Here is a 23,405-nt window from a genome sequence, read left to right on the forward strand (position 1 = left end):
GAAATTCTGTCTTGTAATCACAAAATATGATGTAATGTAGTTTGGTCCCAGGAGAAAGAAAGGCATTAGACATGTGTGACATACACAAGCATTCCCTGGATCCATCTGGCTAGCTATTTTAAAAAGGTATGACTAAATAAGTAGGGTTTTTATAAGTCCCCAAGATAAATACTCCTATGCTTTCTCTTGGAAAAGAAATGGGTATTGCTCCTAAAATCTACATTAATGCATCAACCATTATTGTTACAAACACTGCTCAGCTAAATAGGTATAATGAACTACTTAATTGTTACACCTTTCTCCAGCAATGCAGCTTTAAAAAAGTCTGTCTTTATAAACTTTGAAATCCATCTGTGGTTATTACTACTTCACAGTTAATTAACATAAAAATGCTAGGAAAAAAAGTTTAAAGGACTGTTTGCAAATCAAAAGAAGCTTCCTTTAAAAAGTATTTAGGGAAGAGAGAAGAGTACACATCAACTAAGAATATGCATATGGTAAGTGGCAAAGAATGCTATTTTCTACATTACGTAAATGTTGAATGAAAAAAACTGCTGACACGGAAATTGGAGCCATCAGCTGTAACAGGTAAAATACTCTTCAATTCATTAATTACCCAAATATGCACAACAGGAGTCATGAATTCCTCAGTTATTCAAATATTTCACACAATCACTTGGAATTAATGGTAACAGTTCAGTACATTGTTATCATATTGGTCCTCATTAAGTTCAGGGTGCCATTTAAAGAAGGTGCGCACAGATACCTTAACTAAACATGTAAGGTCTAACAGTTCTATAAAATACCTCTACTTTTTATTTTAGGTAGTTTAAAGCCACCCACAACTGAAGTCAGGCTACCAGAAAAACAGATTGATTCCAGCAAGAAAAGGAAAAATGACAAGCAGCAAGAGTTTCATTTCTCACAGTGATAAAACTAGCAAGGTAAGATTACTGGGAATGGACTGAGATATAACTGCTCCAAAGCCTTTCTAAAACCACCATGTTACAATTCCCTACGTAATAATACCTCACTCCTCAATAAAGACAGGGCCCCAACAGCCACTAAAAGAGCACACACCGAGTATTCTTTTCCATAAGAGCATGCACACTTAACCACATCAATGTAAAAATTTAGAGAAGCAGCAGAAACCAACAAGCCAAGTGACTACATAAGTGAGCTGGGAAAAAGCATCAGTGTTTCCCAACTCCCAGTCCAATCCATATGAAATCAAAGTGTCACCAATCATCAGTTAAAGCATAAAGAAGAAAACAGAATAACTACACACACTATACATTCAAGCTGTTCACCAATGTGCAATATTGGTCTCTTTCTCTAAAATGGCATTAGAGCTGGAAAAGTTTCAGAAGCACAAAGATGATCCAAACCAGCATCCACATGAAGAATGAATAGGCTAGGGTGCTTCAGCCTCAAAACAGGAAAGTTAAGAGGGATACAAAATTGACAAAAAACAATAATAATATGGGGCAGATGGACAGTGATGAGCCATTCAGTGCCTTATCCAGCACAGTAAGGGACCATCACCTGAAAGCGGAACCAAGTCAAAACCAAACCAAAGGAAGTCGATAGTAGACTTGTGGAATTCCTTCGAAAGGATGTTGTGGACACAAGTTTATGTGGGTTCAAGGAGGGACAGATAACATATTAGGTAGAAAGTTTCAATAGAGATTTGGAAGAGAGATTCATTCAAACCACAAGGAATCAATTTCCACGTTCAGGAAACTGCATGAGCTGAAAACAGTCATCAGGTATGAAAGTATTATGGAGAATTGTCATACACACTTGCTCAGTGGTTGCTCTTCCCTAGATATGCACTGAAAGGCACTACCGGAATCAAAAGACCAGGGACTGTCAATCTGACTGCTCTGTTCTTAACAGAAATCTGTTCAGCCCTGGTGCTTTTTATACCACAGCTCCTATTCCCTCTCCTGCTCTGCAGAACAGAAATCATTGACATAGTGGTGTACATACAGCCTGACAGGCACCAGGTCACGCTAGAAACGCTGTCTTAGCTGCTAACCACACATGATGACACTGCTATTCTTCAGTAGGAAGATATAAAGTAGAAAGAAAAAAAACAGCATTGCTACCCCACATCTGTGTTTCACCTCACCAACAAGCACATTCCTAAGAAAGGAGTCCTTGTGCTCAAGCAACCTGTATGCTATAGATCCCTAGTAATCTTTTAGCTCCTTCTCAAGTATCCAAAGGCAATTAAGAAAAGCAAGACAGTAGTCTTGGACTCAACAGGCCAGCTCCGTATCACCAGCCCAACATTTTTTACATGACTGCTGAACAAAAATGGTTCAAAGCCACCAGATTTGGCTATGCTGCCTTAACCACTCAGGCAGAAAGCTAGAATACTTTTGATTGTACGGTATTCTTGTACCCCAGCCACCACTTCCTACAATCTTCTGGCAAAAGCTTTTAATGATAACTCAAATTAAATGTTTAAGTCTAAACCAGCAACAGGCTACAGCCACACTAATTGAGGGTTTGAACAAAACCTAAGGACAGACAAAACCGTCGTTCTGACAGAGGCTGAGGACACATCTTTACTATTGAAGGATACAACTTCAGTGGACTATCATGTCCTGCATTAAGTATATTTTATATCATGTATATCCCACTATAGAAATAGTGAACTCTTTGTTGAATCGGCCATTTTGAAAGTTAAATATCTTGTTTATGTACCTAAGTATGGATTTGAAAAGAAAGCTCTCAAGAACCTGGCTTGCATGCTAGCAAAAAAAAAATATATTTTTTTAAAACTGGTGAAGTATCAGCTACCACATATTAGTTTTGTTTTATTCTTCAAAAACCTTGCACTTCACTAAAAAAAAATATCAAAAAATCAAGGACTTCTATTTGGAAAACATCACATCGTATTTCACAACAGCCCTGCACTTACTTCTGAGGTATCAAGTTTTAAAGATTTTTGGCCTAGTATGCTGCTTGAATGGGAAGAGACTGACTAAGCTAAGAACAGGAGGTTGATTTCACTTTACTTTTCCAGAAAAGGTTACAGTGAAGATACTGCAATTAGCAAAATATGGGAGTAATATTACTGCAGTGACTACAGAAATTATAGTGAAGCATGAACAGGAAAGTCCTCCACAATCTCACCACAGAACACCACCGTCTGCTTGAGAAAAAAAACCCCAAAAAACAAAATACTCCTCAGCATCTCCAAAGAACTCTACAAGGCTGAACGATTATGCACTAGAAAGTGTTTCCCTAGGAGTGAGGAAAGTTTTGGCACACACTCTGCGATGTCACTATAAATTAAACCTCTGTGCTGCAGCTGTCCAAGGCTTTGTACCCAGTCCCTGACACAACCATTGCCTCAGGCTTCTTGCTGAATGCCTGCCCAGCCAATGAACTGGTTTTACTGTGCTCCCCTTTAAATAAACTGGGCTGTTATGCTCACTACAGGCTGAGCATCTCCAGTGTCACTTTCTTTTAGCACAAATGCCATCGATGGCACAAGACATCAAACACTGGGCCAAGGCTTCACAACTGCAGGAAGGTGACCTGCAGCCTCCATGGTGTGTCAGAGAGTTGGAAGGCTTTTACACACTAGCTTTTTGCACTGGAAATTCAAGCAAAGAACATCAGGTATAAATGTGGGGACAGATAATTCAGCTATTCCAATTCAGTTTTGTTTTGGGGTTCTGTTTTGGTGTGGGGTTTTTGCATTTGGTTTGTTGTTTTGGTTTTGGGGTGTTGTTTAATGAAAGCAACAAACATTTTGGCAAATGTAAAACACTTTAAGAATATTACACTATTTGAAAATAAATTAGAAGTTTTAGATTAATATTAAGCTTCACGAGGAGCTAGCCACTTCCTTAGTTTTGTTTAACTTCAGAATGCGTCACTCTTATTTCTATGCCTATGCAAGAAGTTTTCCAAACATTTAATGTTAAACAGGAAAACTGAAGTGGAAGGTGGATGACAGCCAGTCTCACTGAGCTTTATCAACACGCTCCATACATCCTGACACACTATACGTGCTCCGAGTTACTGCAAACACTATAACCAGTCATGCCACTGCTATTTTAAGAGACATCATATTAGGCAAACTGAAACGATAGAATTTCATTGTAAAGTCCAAAACAACATACTTCAATGTTTATGATCCGTATGTTGTTTGCATGAGACTGCAACACAATAAAAAGGCAATTTTAAAAAAATCCATGCATTTCAGTAGACCTAGAAAAGTAAGGTGTTTTAGTGCAAGATTTTAATTATTTTAAGCCATAAAAAATTATTATGTTTAAGAAGGATTTATTTAGTCTGACCAAAAAAAAAAAAAAGCATGTAAGTCCTTCAAGTTTCATTATATCTTTCACTGTCTGCTTATGCACCTCCCACCAGGGGAAGCCAATACTGGTTTTTAGTTGGCTGAAGGAGAAATCGCTAGGGAGACAAGCACAGAAAGATTTACTCTCAACCCCAGAAGCTGGAACATGCTTCATTCAACATGTGGTCTCTTCCACCTCTGGGAGCTTGGGACTGAACTCTGAACCCTTTCAGAGAGGTGACACAGCCTGTCTCACATGAATGATCTCTACATAAAACACTGGTCCATAAGGAGAGCACTAATTACTTGTGTCCAATAAAAAATGATTAGTTTCTAGCTTCTGCACTAAGGCAGCCACAACCAGCACTTATTTTTGACAGAGCTATTGAGTTATGCTGGGAAAAGCCTGGTTACCTTGGAGACCACTCCCAGGCAGCTCTGGCAGAACTCACAAGATGCATTTTACCAAAACGCATCTCTCTGTTGGATACAGTCAGTCAATTTCTATACACTTCAACAAAACATGACACAAAACAAACAACAAAGTAGTTAGTACTTAAACTACACTCCCAGCATAGCTAGAATTTCAACATAAAAGAGAAAATAATTATGTCCAGATCCTAGTATACCTAGGGTGTTTTAACACCTATGGGTGTTTTAACATCATAGTTCAATAGGATCCTACTACTCACAAAGGCGATGTTTTGTTTATTTGCTTTTGTTATGGATTATACAGATAACAAGTACGTATCATACTGAAAATATTAATCTAAGTAGGTTTTCTCCCCAACCAATGTAGAAAATATACCAATTATTTCACTGGTTTAATACAATCTCAGGGACGGAGAGAGCTGGCATTTAGGAAAATGCGTGGGACAAATATTCATGTTTATTTTTAAAATAATAGAACAGCAGACTCATCTTGAAATCACTCCCTCTAATCTGAGCCTGAAATCATTTGTATCTGGGAAATACAGTGGAGCCCCGAAATAAACAGTCACATGAGAACTGGAGAGAGCTATGAAAAAGGAGCTCAGCCCATATACGATGATGCACAGTATTCAAGAATACTTTTGTTCTGTTTCTGAAGACAGCACAAAAGGGCATTTCTTGTACCAACAGCTGAAAAAAAAGGCAAAGAATCCATTCAAAGAGTACAATTTATCTGATTTGCATGGTTAAAGCATTCCAGTTTCCTTAACTGTTTAAGTGGGAGGATGGAGCATGTTATCATGGCAACCTGTTTCACAATCAGCTAGACTTAGCTGTATTATCTGTACCTGTATTCCATACAGCTGGGTCAGCCACAAGTAGTCTTCAAAAATCTAAAAAGATTAATTTTTTTCAAAGCATCCACTCTATAGTCACTCTATGAACACAGATAGGAGAAAGGGAAATTTATAACCACTCAATTAAAAAAAAAAAAAGGCACACATTTCCACATGTATATTTTGAAACTGCCACAGGGAGACTGAGCACAAACTTCACGCAGTACTAAGGTACATGCATCCCTGTACATCTCAGGGACGATCAATAAGCCAGAGTAACAAGGTCAACAGAAGCTACAGGCTGGTCAGGACAAGGAAAGCATCATTTGTTTAGAATTCATTGCATCGATTTTACAATTTCCTCCTACTAGCATTTCTGATGAAAGGCACAAACATTGATACAAATTTAAGTTTCTGCCTTTTCTCACTGCATCTACTCAGCTCACCTACTCACAAATCAAAACATGAGGTACTTGCACTTTTTTTTTTTTAACAGCAAAGGAATCTTCTGTCAGAAATGAATTCCTGCATAAATCAGACTCTAGGAAAACAGACAGCTCCACTGCCTTGCTTTAATTCTGTACGCAATGTTGTCAAACAGGACTTCTAGATCCTTTCAACAAAGATGCGTTCCCTATTATGTTAGTATACATAACACCCTCCTGCTTCATAAGACTCCCTGAGGATGTATAAGAAGTGACACATGCCAACTCTACTGCTCTAATGACACATAGCATTATTCCAGTAACATGTACATCAAGGTGGATATGCTTTTCCAAAAAATGGATGCTCATCTCTGGGGAAGTCAAGCACAGGTTTCTAACACTCTACAATGATCCAACCATCACCACAATTTAAACTCTTCAGCTACTCACACCTAATTTGCCCCTCAAACTCTCTACCCTGAAGTTTTTTCAGAAGTACACCACAATTTGTACCTCTATTACTACAGCAGCTACCTCTAAGGCTGCTCGATCCCTGAGCTACAGAAAGCTGTAACCAGATCGCACCAGCATGGACTTCATATCCCATTAGGCAAATGGCTCAGCTTCTGCTTGGAATAGAGCCAGAGTGCAGTGAGCAACACATAGAGCAGGAGCTGAAATTAACCAGCTCCACAACATGCACACAACTTGCAGACAACATGCTTAACAAAGCATGAAGAATGTCAGTATTTCCAATGGAAAACACTGATGGCAGAAGGCTCCCCTTCCTCTAGACCAAAATGCCAAAAGACTAAGCAAGACAGTTATCTTTGCTTATTATACATAATTACAGACCTAACTTTAGCCTCAAAAAACGGTGTATTTTCCCCCCACTAGCTAAATACTGTGAAGTTGTACACAAACCTGAGAAGGTATTTAATTCATGCCTTACATTCCAAAACCTCAAACAGGCATCAAGTTCTTCTCAAGATAAAAATTGTTTTAAAAGTCTTTCTGGTTTTAATTTCTTTTAGTGAGAATGCTCTAAAGGGGGTTGGGAAAGGAGCATATTTCTGTTCATATTTTCTGAGTTAGCCTCCCCCCTCCTCACCCTGAACTTTCACCCCCTTGCAGAAGTTCATGCCTGTTGAAAATTAAATGTCTGCATTGCAGGATGGGCCATTATAACTCAACACATGCTGCTTTGGTGGAGAAAAGCATGTTTTTGGAATAGCTTTGGTACGGGTCAGGAATGTAAAGCAGAGTTCATATTTCAGATGAAAATGGGAACCAGAGTTTTTTCTTGCAAACCCAACTCAGCTTTCCAGTAATGAAAAGACAAAGGAGTCTGTGCAGTAAGGTCTTTGTAGTGTCCTGCATCAGGCATTTAAGTATACTAATGAAGAGGTCACCGACTGCTTGTTACAAATGGCAGCATTGCAAAGTCCTGTTTTTACCACTGAAAGCAAGTTTTCAAGATTTGCTTTAGAACATACTTTCCGGCTCCAGCCTTTGCACTGCCACGGATGACTCTATTTGCAATCACAGGGTCTATATCATCCCAGAGAGCATCCCAGGCCTACAATACAACTGCACTATTGAAACACCACAAGTAGAAACAGCACAGCTCAAATGAGATGGTATCACAACAATGTATTCTATTGCTCAAAGCTATGCAGATTGTGGTTATGCATTTTGCTACAAGTCCCAACGCATCCCCACAGAAGAGTGTGAAATCTCTTTGCAACTAGTCCCACAACTGTTTTGGTTTGTCTTCTCTAAACAATCCTTTTTTGTGCTTAAGACTCATGTATGTGCTTAAGAGAGAAAGATTATGAAAGTCACTGCATCTGTACAATATCAATGCCAATACCCTGTAGTGGAACATCTTTAACTGCTGATCCTTCAGAAGATGGATGGGAAGCCAAAGGAAGGGAAACAAGACCAGAGTTCATTCTCACAGAAAGAGCATCCCCCAAGCTATTCAAGAGAATTTGTTTTGCAGAATTTGTCCATCCGTCACTCATATTTGTCTAAGATGCAGGAATCAGTCTGGGAGACTTGTTAATAGAGTAGCACAACTTGACTGTTCACTAGATTACTGCATCTTGTTCAGGTAATAAGCTCTTGGGAAAAGCTCCTGAGGAACCCAGCAAGAATGCTACACACCTCCCATATAGAACATGCAGATTTTGCATGTAAGTGGTGTAATCACTGCCTGGTTTTAGGCAATGTCTCCCAAGATAAGGCATCTCAATACGTTTTTCCCCTAAAACTTCTGCTGCTCTGATGGGTTGAAGGAGGCAGCAACCTGGACAGAGTAGACACCAGGCAAAGAGCATTCCTGAAAGCTGCCCAATTTGATGCATGTGTGAGACACTTGGATCTTCAGACATGAGTCAATAATCTCCATCTCTGAAAAGTGAAGCAGGAAATTTTACATCATACAACAAAGCACGACTATGATAATGACAGAATACCCTATTTAACTCTTTCATTTCTTGTCTGCATCAACAGTGTAAAAGTAGCAAAATATAGGATGTAAGAGGTGTACTATTTAAGACCTCAAAACAATGATAGTGACAGAATATGTCTGTACGCTTTGGGCAGTTACATAACATGCATCAACATAACATGCATCAACATAACATGCATCAACATAACATGCATCAACATAACATGCATCAACATAACATGCACAATGTCAGGTAGAAAAAATAATACTGCAACATAGCAAAAGGTTGAGATCTATTTATTTTACAAGAAACCGTGCAGTTATATGCATTTCAGAGTTCAAGTTGTCCTAACATTTCAGGGCCCCAGCAACATTTGAAACTGCCACTGCAAAAAGCTAACTAAAGAAAACAATCTACCCTTGCTTATTCTCAAATTGCAAGTGTAGCCAGATGCAGGCTGAGATGAAGACACTCTCCAGAACAGCCATGCTAAGTAGCTTTATTAAACAAGTTCAATGCAACACTACTTTTAAAGTTCCATCTATTTTACAGAGTGGAATCAGATCTTCTAAGAAGTTTATTTAGCACAGAGAGAAACCACATCCCTATTCCTGAATATAAATTGTGAGCTTCAAAAACCAGTCCCAGCTGGTAGCCTTCCTTCTGTTAGCACTACTGGTATTTGTGACCAAAGGGTCACAAGAGCCTATAGCCCTTGGTAAGGCTAGTTTTAGCCAACTCAGCAACACAGGTTTGAGGGTTCTGTTCCTTTTCCAGAATTACTTCCTTTGAAATAACATTCAATTTGGTGTCAGTTCCTACCCCTCCTCCCCACCCCAGCAAGAGATTTATGCAATCATTCTATACCAGTATACCCACTCCAAGATTACCAAAAGCCAGGAAGCAGTCTCCAAGACAAATAAGCTCAGGCAAGTTTTGTGAAAAACAGTGATTATGTCAACAAGAATAATACAGTGCTTCCACCAAAGGCTGCAGCATGAGCTTAGCTGTTTTGTTTGATGTCAAATGCTGAACAGCTAACTGCACTACCAGCTTTAGCAATTTGGAACTGCCCCAGCAGACATTGCCTGATGCCTGGAAGCCACACTGAGGGACATGGGAGACAGCTGCCTTTACACATGTGTCAGAGAAAGAGCAGGAAGGGCAGACACTGAAGGTCAGAGTGGAAAAGCCACAGCTACTATGATGAGGTGAAGGAGGAGTACAAAACAAGCATTCACGGAAGCCAGGCTTTGCTAGTTCTACTGCTCACAAAGGACTTAAGTGAAATTTAAGAGATCTCACACTGACTGCCTAACCTCAAGAAACATTGCAATATGCTCATATGGTATTTCTTAATAGGGTCACTTTATTTTCTTACAGCTTTTACAGAATATGTTGGCGTATTTACAACACAAATCGGGTAGACTTTTTACTAGGAAAGTGGGTTTAGATTTGAGGACAGAGTAGGAAGGTAAGCGAGACCACAAAAGGAATGCGTTTGAGACCTGAACACCAACCACAGGAACTCCACCCTATCATCTTGCATACAAAAAGAAATCAGTTTATTAACTCCCTTAAAAAATCACTCTCAAGTCACTGAAGATGAAGAACTGCATGAATGCTATAGTGCTTTCCACTACTGGAAATAAGATTCTCTCCCTGTCATTCTCATCAGCTGAAATTATGTTCTCCCCAGCAACTGCAGTGCATGGCAGGTCTGGCAAGCCTACATACTAAAAGACTGAGACAGTTAACCATTAAGTAAGAGAACCCAAATTAACATCAACTGCTGATTTTCCTCACCACTAGGCATTCTTGTAACAAAGACTAAGAACATTGTAATTAACTTTCCTCATGAAATGCTGTGTTCTAAGGTTGGGCCTAATTAGATGCAATATAATTCTTGCCAGAAACAGATAATGTGTGCCTTTCATCAACTTGCGTGATTGGTATTTATTAATGCTCAGCAAGCCTGCATAGCACAAATTATGTTTACCTGCTGCTCCACAAACAAGTATGGTGTCTCTTTTAGGTATGATCAACTGCATTTGGTGTTTTATGAGAGAGAAATGTGGCTTTCATTTTCAAATGAAACTTTGTAAGAGAAGAACCCCTCAAACTGCAAGGGCAAGAAGACAGAATAAAAATAACACTGCTAAGCACAGCAAGATCCTGGCCCACTACTAGCTTTCTGCAGCACAGATACATAATAAGTTTGCAGGGAACAGCAAAGGGATATGAAAAAAGGGAAGAAGGCATAGCTTAGCAATGATGCTTTTCATTATAGCAGTAACAACTAAGATCTACTGGTAAGCACAATGCCTCAAGGGCAGTGTGAAAAAGCCACATAAAGAAATGCCAGAAACATCCTCAAAGCTGCAGTAGGACAATGAAGGCCCAGGCTGATGGCAACTCTCTCCCAAGTTAGCATCTTCTGAAGTTAGTTTAGCTTGAAATAATTCAGAACTCCACCCACTATCAGCTGAAAACAAGGAACAGAACATCAATGATGACTCACGTCAGTGCAAGCTCATGTTTTTCTATTTCAAATAAAACTCAGGGTTCATGTCAATAGATATTTTCTTTTCCTTTTTTTTTTAGTGGGGGTGGGGGTGGTGTTTTAGGGCTTTAGGGGGGGTTGGGGGGGGGGGGGCAGGTTAGATGTTTTGCTTCCAACCAAGAACTTTCAAGAACTTTTCTCCAGGGCTCAGCAGTGGCAGAAGATCTTGTACGTCCCAACCCTTTTCCCACAAAAGCAGACTGAAGTGACCTCCCCACCTCTGCGGGAGGCAAGCAGTATAAAAGATCCAGCTAAGGCCCTCAAACAGACTTTGCCAGAGGAGTCCTGAAATAGAAAGAAAAACAGTAGGCTCTCTCCTCTCAAGGTCTTCCCCTACCAAGACAGCCCAGAAATAAAGAGAAAACTGAACAGAAATGCAGGGGGAGGGAAGGTTGTAACACCAGGAGTTCTATGATTCTGAGTCTACCCTTACTTTTAATCCAAAGCTGCAACAAATCACACATATGATAAGGATTAATTCAATGAAAAGCCAATTCAGCCTAGAATTACAAATATCAGAAAGACTGGTGAAGACCCTCTACTTGCTCATATGCCTGAGTTACAGTATTCAATAACCAAGGTTTTGATGTCATGTAGCAGCACTCAGTCCTAATTGCAGATTATTAGCATACTGCATGTCTCCCATGCAACCTTCAGTGTTAATTATTATAGGTGTTGGATTTCATAACCAGAGCTCCTAGTCCTCTTCAGTAGTTACTGTTGTGAAAATATCTGAGTTCTGTAAACACTGTTACAAGAGATTATTTAAGCTAGGCAGTCAGCAAAGCTGCTGAACTCCGGAAAGCCCAGTCACTGTGTTCAACAGCTACGGAAGTTACAACTGCATCTTCTAAGTAAGACAGACACCAAACATTACTAAGTTTAAGCTCATGAATGTGTACCAATACTACTAGTCACCTTATCTAGTTTTGTCATACTTCAGACATCTTGGGTTGATATCCAAGTTTGAAAGAGCACAGGATAATGTCTAATGTGACTATTTAAGGATATTTTAAGATAAGCAGTTGGTTAGTTTTGGAACTTACACTTATGTGTATGTGTTTGAAATGACTCATGAGAAGACAAGGCTATAAAAAATACACATCACACTCTGTGAAGGAATTTAGTACATTTCTGGTTTAGCCTTGCATGTTCAGTGTGGCAGCACTCTAGCAAACATTGTAGATATTTGCAAGAGTTGCTCTATTAACAAGCCAATAGATAAAACCATCACACACACCATTAGTAACAGCCACATGTGGTATGAAAAGATTTATGAACTTTTAGACTAGAAGTCAGGTGTTAGGACGGTGTTCATTAAATCTGTTCAAAGCCTCAGAAAGAGGTGACACTCCTCTACGGGGCAGGTTACTTTCTAGAGCAAGGGACTTGCCTTACCTATGAGTATCAGGAAGTCCAAGATCATGTTGTGTACAGGTCACTACACCTCCAGAGAGCAAGCTGTTCCCCCTGCAGCTCTTTGAAATATTTACTTCCAATTTATCTTTACAAGGAGATGTTCCTTACCTGGATATTCAAGGTGACAAGCAAAGCCAGATATAAACATAGTCTTAAATATTTCAGTGAGTGTACTGTACAGAAACACTTCAGAGAAATCAGGGTTTGGTTATTCTGTTAATTGTTATGTTTTTAATAGCGCGTAAGACCATGGACTTGGCAATATTTAAGCTGTTTCGTTGGGGTTATTTTTCAATCTTAGACTTGCTTCCTTTTGCAGCAGGAGACCTGAAGGGAAAAAAAAGCTGCCTGAAATAAAAACCTAGCTAGAACAGAAAAATTAGAATTAATGGAATAAAGTGAATAAATAGGGATTGTACTGCATAAATTCAAGTTGGAATCTCCTGAAACAGTGGTAATGATTGGAAATTGCCATGAATATTCTCATCAAATTGAATTATCACCATTTCTAGTGTTAATAAGACAGCACTCCCACCACTTCTAACAGATGAGAGATGCATACAGCAAAATCTCAGTTTCCCAACACCTGGTCTGTATATAGCTGTATTTAAAATCCAGCCACTTTTCTTCTTTAAATTGCAGGCAAAGGAACTCGGATGATGTAACTTTAGAACACACTGAAACCTCCCCCTAGTCTCAACCCAGAAATGCTCACAACAGCTGAAGCATGCAATGCGAAACAGAGCTGGTTAAAACAGGACAAGGGAATTCGTTAGGGAATAGGGGCTTCTTGGCATTCCTTTAAACCATTTCCTGTTCACCCTTGTGGAGTGTAATATAGCCCTAAGAAAATATATCTGACCTCACTTTTCAGCTGCATAAAAAAAGTTTTAAAAGGAATCTCAATATCAGATTGCACATTTATAAACTATAAAAAAGTTTATACATATTATTGCCTCTGTCTTCCCCTAAGACGAGTTGGTTTCTTATTCCTTTTCTTTATTTTAATTTAATGATAGCTTTGATTTTCCCTGGGAGACAAGGTCAACAGACTAGGGCACTTCCTGTCTACAGCAATGCCATGTGCTTATGCAGACATGAGTCCTCTGACAAACAACTGATTTATTTCAAAGAGGAGGTCATTACAATCATGGCATATAGCAAGAGTACATTCCTTCCTACTTGTTTTGCTTTATCACTATGGATTACTAAAACATACTTGAAAAGAAGATGCCTTTCAGCTGTGTGTGAAAACTGACAATTCATCCACAATCCCCCGCACATACCAAAAACAGAGAAGGAGGCATGTTCCAGGTCAGACTGTGATCATGCATCAACAAAAACTGGGAGCAATCCTACTGAAAACAACTAAGCTATTAAAATGTGAAAGATCTGGTCCTACAAGGTCCTGAGCACTTTGTCACCAGGATCATAGGTCACTATTAAGAAAAGTCCATTAAAGGAGACCATCGTCAGGGCCATTTACAGCTTCCATATTTAAAATCACTCCTCAGTCTTACTGATGGAAGCATCCCCATAAACCTCACGGAGTCCTATCACATACATTTCGGACAAACTTAAGTGCCCTGCAAGGAAGGTTAGGAATCTCCAGCAACACCTCAGCTAACTACTCACAGACTTTAAACAGCAGGAAACTCCTGAGACAGAAGTTTACAGCAACCAGCAGACATACCAAAGTCAAAACAGTCTGAGGGGTCTCAAGCTACATAAAGCTGAGAAAGAAGTTAAACTGGGCATGGTAGAAACTGATTGTCTCTCCTTAAAGAGGATTTATGCAGCCTCCATGTTTCCACAATATTTAAGCACTGCAGAATTACTTTTCTATCCACTACAATTACCCCATATAAAGATTCTTACACACCTCTCCCTTATTTTAAAGATGTGAAAGTGGGATAACAAGCTCCTGCACAAGATCACAGAAATTTGCATTGAAAGATGAGGGACTGAGTCCTTCTTCCAATCTTCTAACCTTTCCTTTACTGCACCAGTTGAGCAGTTACTAGAAGCTTAAATCAATTTCAATGGTAATATTTACAGTATTCATTCCCCTCCCTCTAAATAAGACTGCATTAAGTTTGTTTGCAGCCACTTCAGTGCATGTACAAGCTACTTTAAAATGGTTCATTTGTTTTCTTATGTCAAAGAACATCATTTCATAATTGGCTTTGCTGTATGTACAGAGCGCCGAAACAATCCTACATTCTGAAGCTACTAAGCACAATATAAGTAATTTACAGACCAGTGAAAAAACAGAACTGTTAGTGTTAGAAACATAAATCTAAGAAAATTGAAATGTTGCTTTGAATGCAGTTATTAAACCGAGCGCTATCCCAGGAGCTGGCAGAGGGGAGTGACTGCAAGATTTGCTATTGCAGAAGAGTGGGAAGAAATCTGTCATTAAGTAACATTTATGTATAATTTCTAAAGAGCAGACTTTTTTCTGTTAGTTTATAGACAGACACAACCAAATCACCATTGCAGGAAACAGGCAACTTAGCATTTCAAGAATAAATTAAAAGGTGACTCAACCTTAATCTTGAAGTATCAGGATACATTTCTGGGGGTGGGAAGGTAAGATTATAAATCTGAATTCCAGGCATGGAAACTCCCTTGTAGGGATTGGGAAAAATACACCATGGCAGAACATTTACATTCTTAGGCTACCAGAAGAAAAACACTAAAAAATGCCAAGTACATTTCAGCTACATGTTAACTTACTACATTCACCTTCCTGGTCCCTGAAGAACACTTAATGTTCTTCCATTTCATATCAGAAAATCTCAGATTTGACTTGGTGCTCTCCCTTCCACAACACCGCACAGCTACACAAAGTACTAAGATACTAAGTTTTTCACAGGCTGAAACAGAGACCATAGCTGCTTATCTTCCCAAAACTGTGCAAAGAGTTAGTGAATGAGAAGAGCACGGAAAAAAACTTCTATGGCCACAGGATAGTCCCAAATTCCCCCAGCTAGCTTGAATTAAAAGAAAAAAAAATAAAGCAAGTTTCATGTTTTCCACCTAATGCATAATGACTGAGAAAGCATCCACATTTAAAAATGAGAAAAATCATACCATACGTTATCCCAAAGTCCTAGTCAATGTAACAGAAACTGATGGTCATCCTTCAACAGCTCTGAAGAAACTTCCCAGTAGCCCACACACACTGCTCATGTTTGCCACATCCCTTTGCTATATTACAATTAAGCAAGTAATATAAATATAATATAAAGGGCTTTCTCCCTCAAATGATCCTTTAAGCAAAGCAACACTACTCACAAACATTACAAAATCCAGCCTTCATGTGACCTCATGCATCTTACCATCATCCAAGTAAAAGCAAATAGCTGAAGCACACAACAGGAATTTTTCAAGAACTTTTTGCTGTGACATTAATCTGAGCTGATGGTCCTCACAAACACATGGATAACATAACCTTCTTCCTGAGAGCACAACATGCTAAATAACCAGCACAGCAATCCAGCTGAAGCGAGACCTGGCTTGCAAACAAGGAACCCACACTACGAATAACAAAATCAAAACACCCTCAGCAACTTCCAAGTTTACAAGCAAACAACATATGCATTAAGAAGTGGTATTCAGTACTGGAAAAAGTTGCTGCTCAACACAAAGCCTAGGGCAGCTTCTTGCCATACAGCACTTCACACACGCATAGTCCTGTTTGCAACACCAATTCCAACATAACTGCAAGGATGCACACCCACTGCTTGTTGTACTTGCCACACTTTTGACACATCATGGGAGACAGCTGTGAGACAAATCCAGCAAAAGCAGAGAGCAACAGGCTGCTTGTACCAAGAGAAGTGGGACAGGAACATAACTAGGCGGGCAAAAAGAAATCCACAAAATTCCCACCCTTAAGTATCCTATCACTGTGCCTGTAAATGCAGTTAACACTCTCCAAAACAGCTGGAAGTTGCAGTCCTTCTGGAACAACTACATGACACATAAGCCTATGACATCCTGTTCACGTTCCCTTAGCAACAGCTAGAAGAATTAAAGAAAAGCATCCAGCTTCCTCCCCTATAAACATACAGAAATAAAGTGGTCAACACACAGCCCTGTACAACATCCTTCTCTCTAAATTGGAGAGATATGGCTGGATGGTTGCACCCAGAGAGTAGTGGTCAATGGTTCTATGTCCAGATGGAGATCAGTGATGAGTAGTGTCCCCCAGCGGTCCATACTGGGACCAGTCCTGTTTAATATTTTTATCAATGACATAGACAGTGGGAACAAGTGCAGCCTCAGCAGTTTTGCAGATGACACCAAGCCGAATGGTGCCGTTGACACATCTAAGGGACAGGATGCCATCCAGAGGGACCTGGACACACTCAAGAAGTGGGCCCACGTGCATCTCATGAGGTTCAACAAGGCCAAGTGCAAGGTCCTGTACCTGGGTCGGGGCAACCCCCAGTATCAATACAGGCTGGGGGGATGAAGGGATTGAGAGCAGCTCTGCAGAAGAGGACTTGGGGGTGCTGGTGGATGAAAAGCTGGACATGAGCCAGCAATGTGCACTCACAACCCAGAAAGCTAACTATATCCTGGGATGCATCAAAAGAAGCACCTCAAGGGACGTGACTCTCCCCTCTACTCTTGCTCTCAGGAAACCCTGCCTGGGGTACTGTATCCAGCCCTGGAGTCCTAAGCACAGGAAAGACATGGACCTGTTGGAGTGGGTCCAGAGGAAGGCCACAAAAATGATCAAAGGGGTGGAACACCTCTTCTATAAGGACAGGTGGAGAGAGTTGAGGTTGTTTCTCCTGAAGAAGAGGGAGCTCCAGGGAGACCCTGTTGCAGCCTTTCAGTACATAAAGGGGGCTTGTAAGAAATATGGGGACAGACTGACAGACTTTTTAGTAGGGTCTCTTGCAATAGGACAAAGGGTAATGGTTTTAAACTATAAGAGGGTAGATTTAAACTAGACAGAAGGAAGACATTTTTTACAGTGAGGGTGGTGGAGAACTGGAACAGGTTGCCCAGAGAGAGGTGGTAGGTGCCCCATCCATGCAAACATTCAAGGTGAGGTTGAACAGGGCTTGGAGCAACCTGATCTAGTTGAAGATGTCCCTGCTGATTGCAGGAGGGTTGGTCTAAATAATCTTTAAATGTCCCTTCCAACTCCAAATATTCCATGATTCTGTGACATTACAAAGACCTCTTTAAGAATCAACCTCCAAATCAAGTACACATTTACAGATTAAACAGCTTCTACATCTTCACAAATGTATTCACAAATCACTGTCTTCAAACAAGTCCCCGCACTTCCCTTGAAAGGGCTATATACAGATTTATAATTTCAAACCTGATTGCATTACTACACAATGTCTTTCCCCATTTTGCACATGTTGACAAGAAGCAACAATGGCAAAACAACTGAAGACATGAACCTGACAGTGTACCCTCTTCTCATCACTGACCTACCACATAGCTTTTATTAATGATTAATAAAGTGCTTGTGCATGATGCAGTTTCCTCTAATATTGAAATGCAGCAATCTGTTTGCAAGGTGTGCAATAAAATTGCTCACAAACAGCAAACTGACTAAGTCTCCATAAGCTCAGACTATTGCTTACTTCCTGGAAGATCCCTGAGTTCACGTACATCGCAAGCAGCGCGTTTCACTTTGAATTCTTGTACATCTACAAATTATAGATTGTATATATTATATATAATTATATCTGAAATACATATCAAAAAGGACAAGATCACTGAAGGGTTGCCATTGTTCCTGTTGAACAGAATCACATTGTATCATAAGCAATCATGTACCCCAAAGGAAAAAAAAAAGGAAAAAAAACACGACGAAACACCCAATACACTCTAGATCCTAAAAAGGAGCCACTGTTAGATGATCTACCAATCTGAGCATTCTCAACAGCCACGTGTATTTCTGTGACAGATACATAGGAAATTCATGCCTCACTGGAGCTCACATGTTTCCCCGGAGCCAGCATTTGGGTTTTGGTTCTTGATTCAAAGCTCAGTCAAGCAGACTGAAATCTTTCTTCTGACTTCAAAGGGCACTGTTTCTGTCTCTGGATGAGCAGACAGATTACCCAAGTTTACAAGATTTCTAAGAGATTTCCACCACACACAGCAAAGAAGCAAAGATGAAAGAGAAGAGGTACGCACCCACGAACAGAGCAAAATAGGCATGTCAGACATACATATGCATTGGTAACCACATTGTTTGCAAAGTTATTAAAACACCTTTGCTTCTATCATCATCATCAAGTCAATACAAGTGTTCTGGTCAGTTAACTGTATCTCATCTGAGACATGCACATGCAGCATATTTGGGAAGTGAGACTCCTCAGACAGCTGTAGAGCAATAAATTTAGCTTAAGTTTCAGGTTATGTTTTGCTAGTCTTATTATGTCACCTCCCAAAAACCCAAATAGTATAAAGTAGCACTACTGTTAGGTGTTGCACCAGAACAGCACTGAAAGAGGTTCTCACCTCAAGATACTTCAAAGTAAAGTATGGATCAGAACATTTAGGTTGGAAAAGACCTTCAAGATCATCAAGTCCCACCATTAACCCAGGACTGCCAAGTCCACCAATAAACCATGTCACTAAGCTCCCCACCTATGTGTTTTTTAAACACCTCCAAAGATGGCAATTCCACCACCTCCCTGGGCAGCCATTGGGTGGAGAAGTTTTTCCCAACACCCAACCTAAACCTCCCCGGCACAGACTGAGGCCGTCTCCTCTTGCCCTGTCACTTGTCACCTGGGAGAAGAGACCGACCCCCCTGCCTACACCCTCCTGTCAGGCAGCTGCAGGGAGCCACAAGGTGCCCCCGAGCCTCCTCCTCTCCAGGCTGACCCCCCCCAGTTCCCCCAGCCGCTCCCCACCAGCCCTGTGCCCCAGCCCCGGCACCAGCCCCCTGCCCGTCTCTGGACACGCTGCAGCCCCTCTGCGTCCCCCTGGCAGTGAGGGGCCCAACCTGAACACAGGAGTCGAGGGGCGGCCTCGCCAGTGCCCAGTGCAGGGGGACAGCACTGCCCTGGCCCTGCTGGCCACGCTGTTCCCGGCACCAGCCAGGATGCTGCTGGCCTCCTTGGCCACCTGGGCACACGGGGGGCTCATGCCCAGCCGGCTGCCGACCAGCCCCCCCAGGCCCTTTCCCCCCAGGCAGTTCCCAGCCCCCTGCCCCCAGCCCGCAGCGCTGCGGGGGCTGGTGTGACCCACGGGCAGGACCCGGCACTGAGCCTGGTTGACCCTCACACAACTGGCCTGGGCCCATCGCTCCAGCCTGCCCAGACCCCCCTGCAGAGCCTCCTGCCCTCCTGCAGATCAACACTCCCCCTAGCTGGGGGTTACCTGTGAACTTACTGAGGGGGCACTCGGTCCCCTCATCCAGATCGTCGATTAAGATATGAAACAGAACTGGCTCCAGTACTGAGGCCCTGGGGACCCGCCAGCCAGATATTAACTCCATTCCCCACCACTCTTCGGGCTTGGCCACCCAGCCAGCTTTTAACCCAGCACAGAGCACACCCACACAAGCCATGAGCAGCCACTGTCTCCAGGAGAATGCTGTGGGAGACTGTCAAAGGCTTTACTAACATGAAGTCCAACACAAAGCTTTACTTACAGGAAGTTCATATAATAAGCAAAATACAGGAAAAGAAGGAGTACCTTTGGCAACACACATGTTAATACAAGCTGCACGTCTAAGAGATGAAGCCACCCTGCAGCTGTAGTTACAAGACATTCAACCATGACGGCTTTCCTAGGCACAAAGTTAACTACTTTTAAAAGCTTAAGGCTGCAGCTACTTCTAGATAGTTCAGGTCTATAGGTAGGAAAACGAGCTCATTAAATAGCTTTTCACATGTCAGAACAACTACAGAAGTCCAGGCAGCTATACTACTGTATGGGCAAGAACATCATAGCTTTTCCTGGGGATAAGCCTCAAGGTTTTTCAGGCAGCTGAGAGCCTAGAATAAAATATCCATAATTTTTTAAAAGCTCTTTGTATATTTCAGCATGACTGCAATCTTCCTACATGATGTCTTTCAAGATATTAATCTTTATACAGAATCACAGAATGGTCTGTTTGGATGAGTCTATGCTGCTCAAAGGAGGGTCAACTATACCATGTCGCTCAGAGCCTTGCCAGTCAGGTTTTGACTATTTACACAACCAAAGTACAGCCACGTTATGAATGATCAAATTATTAGCCTTGCGTCGATTCCCAACAAAGCAATACATTGAACAGTAATATTCCAGAAGTTTATTAGAGTATGACCATCTGTTAATAAAACTTGAGCAGTTGTTCATAAAACACTTGTACCACTGAGCTACAGCATACATATAAACTATTCTAACAGTAAGACAGACACTGTGGCATTATAGCTTTTCTCACTAGCAAAAAACTTTGTTAGCTTTCAGCCTTCTATTTGTGTTTTTTTTCTACATAGATCTGCAGTTTTTAAACACTCCCTTAGTCACTGTAGCCAACACAAAGTGGTCAAGCCCAAACATCACCCATAGTCATCCCTTTGTCCAATAAATCTGCCTTCAGCCAACAGAGAGAACCTCCTTACAGCTGTGTTGAAAAGAATAGAGCAACTCTTATACAACTACAGTAGAGGAAGGCCTTTTCATTCTCATTCCTTTGACCTGCCTGCCTCATGCAGTGCTTCAGTAACTTGACCTTTGAACAACAGGTACCTTCAATGAGGTGCTGGCAGTTTAACTGCCACGACTCTCCCTTTCCTGAAAAGAACAGCCACTGACACCTTCATTCTCCTCTGTACTTGACTTTCACAGATTTTCAGAACATGCATGGCATGAACCTCAAGGAAATGCAAGTGTGACAAGCAAAGGAGCAGCAAAGGGCTTGACATGTCCCTAATGCTGGGCATTTGCTTGGACTTAATCAGAACAGCTTCTTGCAGAATAGGGCTAGAAAATATTGCTGGAATAAGGCTAATAATACATCTATTTCAGCTTAACTCCTTGGAGTTTGCTGCCTCCTTGTAACATTCATGGGCTCCCAAAATACAAGAATAGGATGAAAAAGGCTCAAATCTTCAATAAAATAAAATATATGAATGTTACAGTCTTTAGATAATGCTACAGCACCTATTTACAGCAAATTGGTTTTAGGTCTTAGTAAAGACAAGGGTCTTCAAACACAAAGACTGGACCATTCATTAAATCCTCTCCTTTACATGAGTTTTAACTGACAACTGTGACAGCTGGAAAGATATTTTTTTTTAATCAGATTAGACACAAGTAATGCCAAAAAGGAAGAGAGGGTATCGTGTACCACAGTAAGAACACACAGACTGCTCATTTATTGTATTTTTAATTTATTTTACTTTACATTTAAATCTTAGTGAAGATAAACAAATACATGAAAAAATCACAATTGCCTTTTTCCCTACTATGCCAAACTCAGGCCTTTGAACTTTTGTGCTCTGTTTAAAGGGACACAAAAGAAATGTTTCTACACAACAAAGATTCCTTTCTGGTTACAAATATATTTCAAAATGCTAACTTTTTCCAGCTTGTATATGCCAGTTCGCCTTTCTTCTTCCTACCCACCCCACTTCATGCTGCTTAATTCTGGTATTTCATTTAGTAATGAACTGTCAACAAACTGGCTAGTTGGGGTTCTTCTGCACATCTCCACTACAATTTTGTATATTGCTGTCCATAATACTACAGGGTTTAACTCCATTTAAAACAATTTTGTAAGGGAGGGTTCCTCTTCATCTTTGCAAATGCTTTACATATATTCCTTTTAATGAGGGATCACATGAGAACGGCCAAACCAGCCCTCTTGGCATGATCAAAACACAGATGCAAAGCATTCAGTTTGCCAGGCACTGTTTAGGCTGGCAGGGCAGATCAGTGTTTGTAGCCAACCACTGACTAATCAATGTTTCCTTTCACGCAGCCTCCAATCCTTCCTCCAGCTTTAGATGGGTGAGCAAGCAAGAAGTCCAAGATAACACAGTCGACAGGCCTGGGCACGCAGCACCTGGGAACAAGAGACACCTTTCCTTTTCCCCAACCTATATTTACAGAAGAATCATTAAACCCATGTCATTCTGTGTGGGTAAGAATGTGACTCTAGGGCCAGTAATAATGGGAGATATTCCTCACCTAATTTGGAGCACAAGCATGAGTGGAGGTAGAAGCCAAAAGGAAAGCAGTGCAGGAGCTGTGTCACTGCCTTACAGCAGTGGTTCTGCAACACACACGGGTGTGGAAAGCAGAGCCCAGATGAGTGCAATGTACTACCAACAGGACAGAGAAACTACAAATGAGTGAGCAAGGTCAGCCCTGCAGGTCTGACCTCACACTCATTCATCCCCAAAGCTGCTTCTGACTTCAAACACAGTATTTAATAGCATTGCACTTGCCATGCAACTACACTGTAAGGCTGGCTGATTAGGACCGCTACTGCAACTGTCTGTGACCCACTCAATTTGTGGATGAACACTGCACGCTTAACAGACATGGGACTAGCACCAGAGGAAGGAATCGTGAATTTACAACTGACAATAACATTTTACTACAGACTGACAAAGACTGTCTGGGAACCCAACCATGACATTCTCTGCTATACTCCAACTATAATCCTGTTTTAGGAAATAACTCAAAGCAAGCCAACTCCAACCCAGATTCCTCTACCATAATTCCAAACACCACAGCACAGTTCTCATTTAACCTACTCCCTCTCCTTTCTGTCCCAACTATCTGGAGATGCTTCAGGTTGTTTCTAGAATATCTGCAAGTTACCTAGCCTCAAACACCCTGCCAAAGCTATGTACCTTCCCACCCAGAGACAGCTGATCAGCAGCCATCCCCCAAGAGCCCAGTTATTCATTCTCACAGAGCACTTACCAAAATAGTAACTCTGACCCTACAGCTTCAACT

At 41.0% G+C, this 23,405-nt stretch overlaps 1 protein-coding gene across 4 annotated transcripts in view; it reads right to left on the bottom strand.

Annotated features, from left to right (window-relative positions):
- RAI14 (retinoic acid induced 14) overlaps positions 1 to 23,405 on the bottom strand; it is an 87,413-nt gene that overhangs the window by 48,156 nt on the left and 15,852 nt on the right. Inside the window, exon 1 of one of the 4 annotated variants that reach the window (XM_055790978.1) lies at positions 1,289 to 1,421. The exons of the other annotated variants lie outside the window; for them this stretch is intronic. Coding sequence (XP_055646953.1) covers positions 1,289 to 1,297 — 9 coding nt within the window. The 5' untranslated portion in view covers positions 1,298 to 1,421. Of the gene's footprint in view, positions 1 to 1,288; positions 1,422 to 23,405 lie in introns of those variants that run through there. 4 annotated transcript variants of the gene reach the window in all.

This window comes from Falco peregrinus, chromosome Z, assembly GCF_023634155.1.
Source record: "Falco peregrinus isolate bFalPer1 chromosome Z, bFalPer1.pri, whole genome shotgun sequence".
Classification (NCBI taxonomy): domain Eukaryota; kingdom Metazoa; phylum Chordata; class Aves; order Falconiformes; family Falconidae; genus Falco; species Falco peregrinus.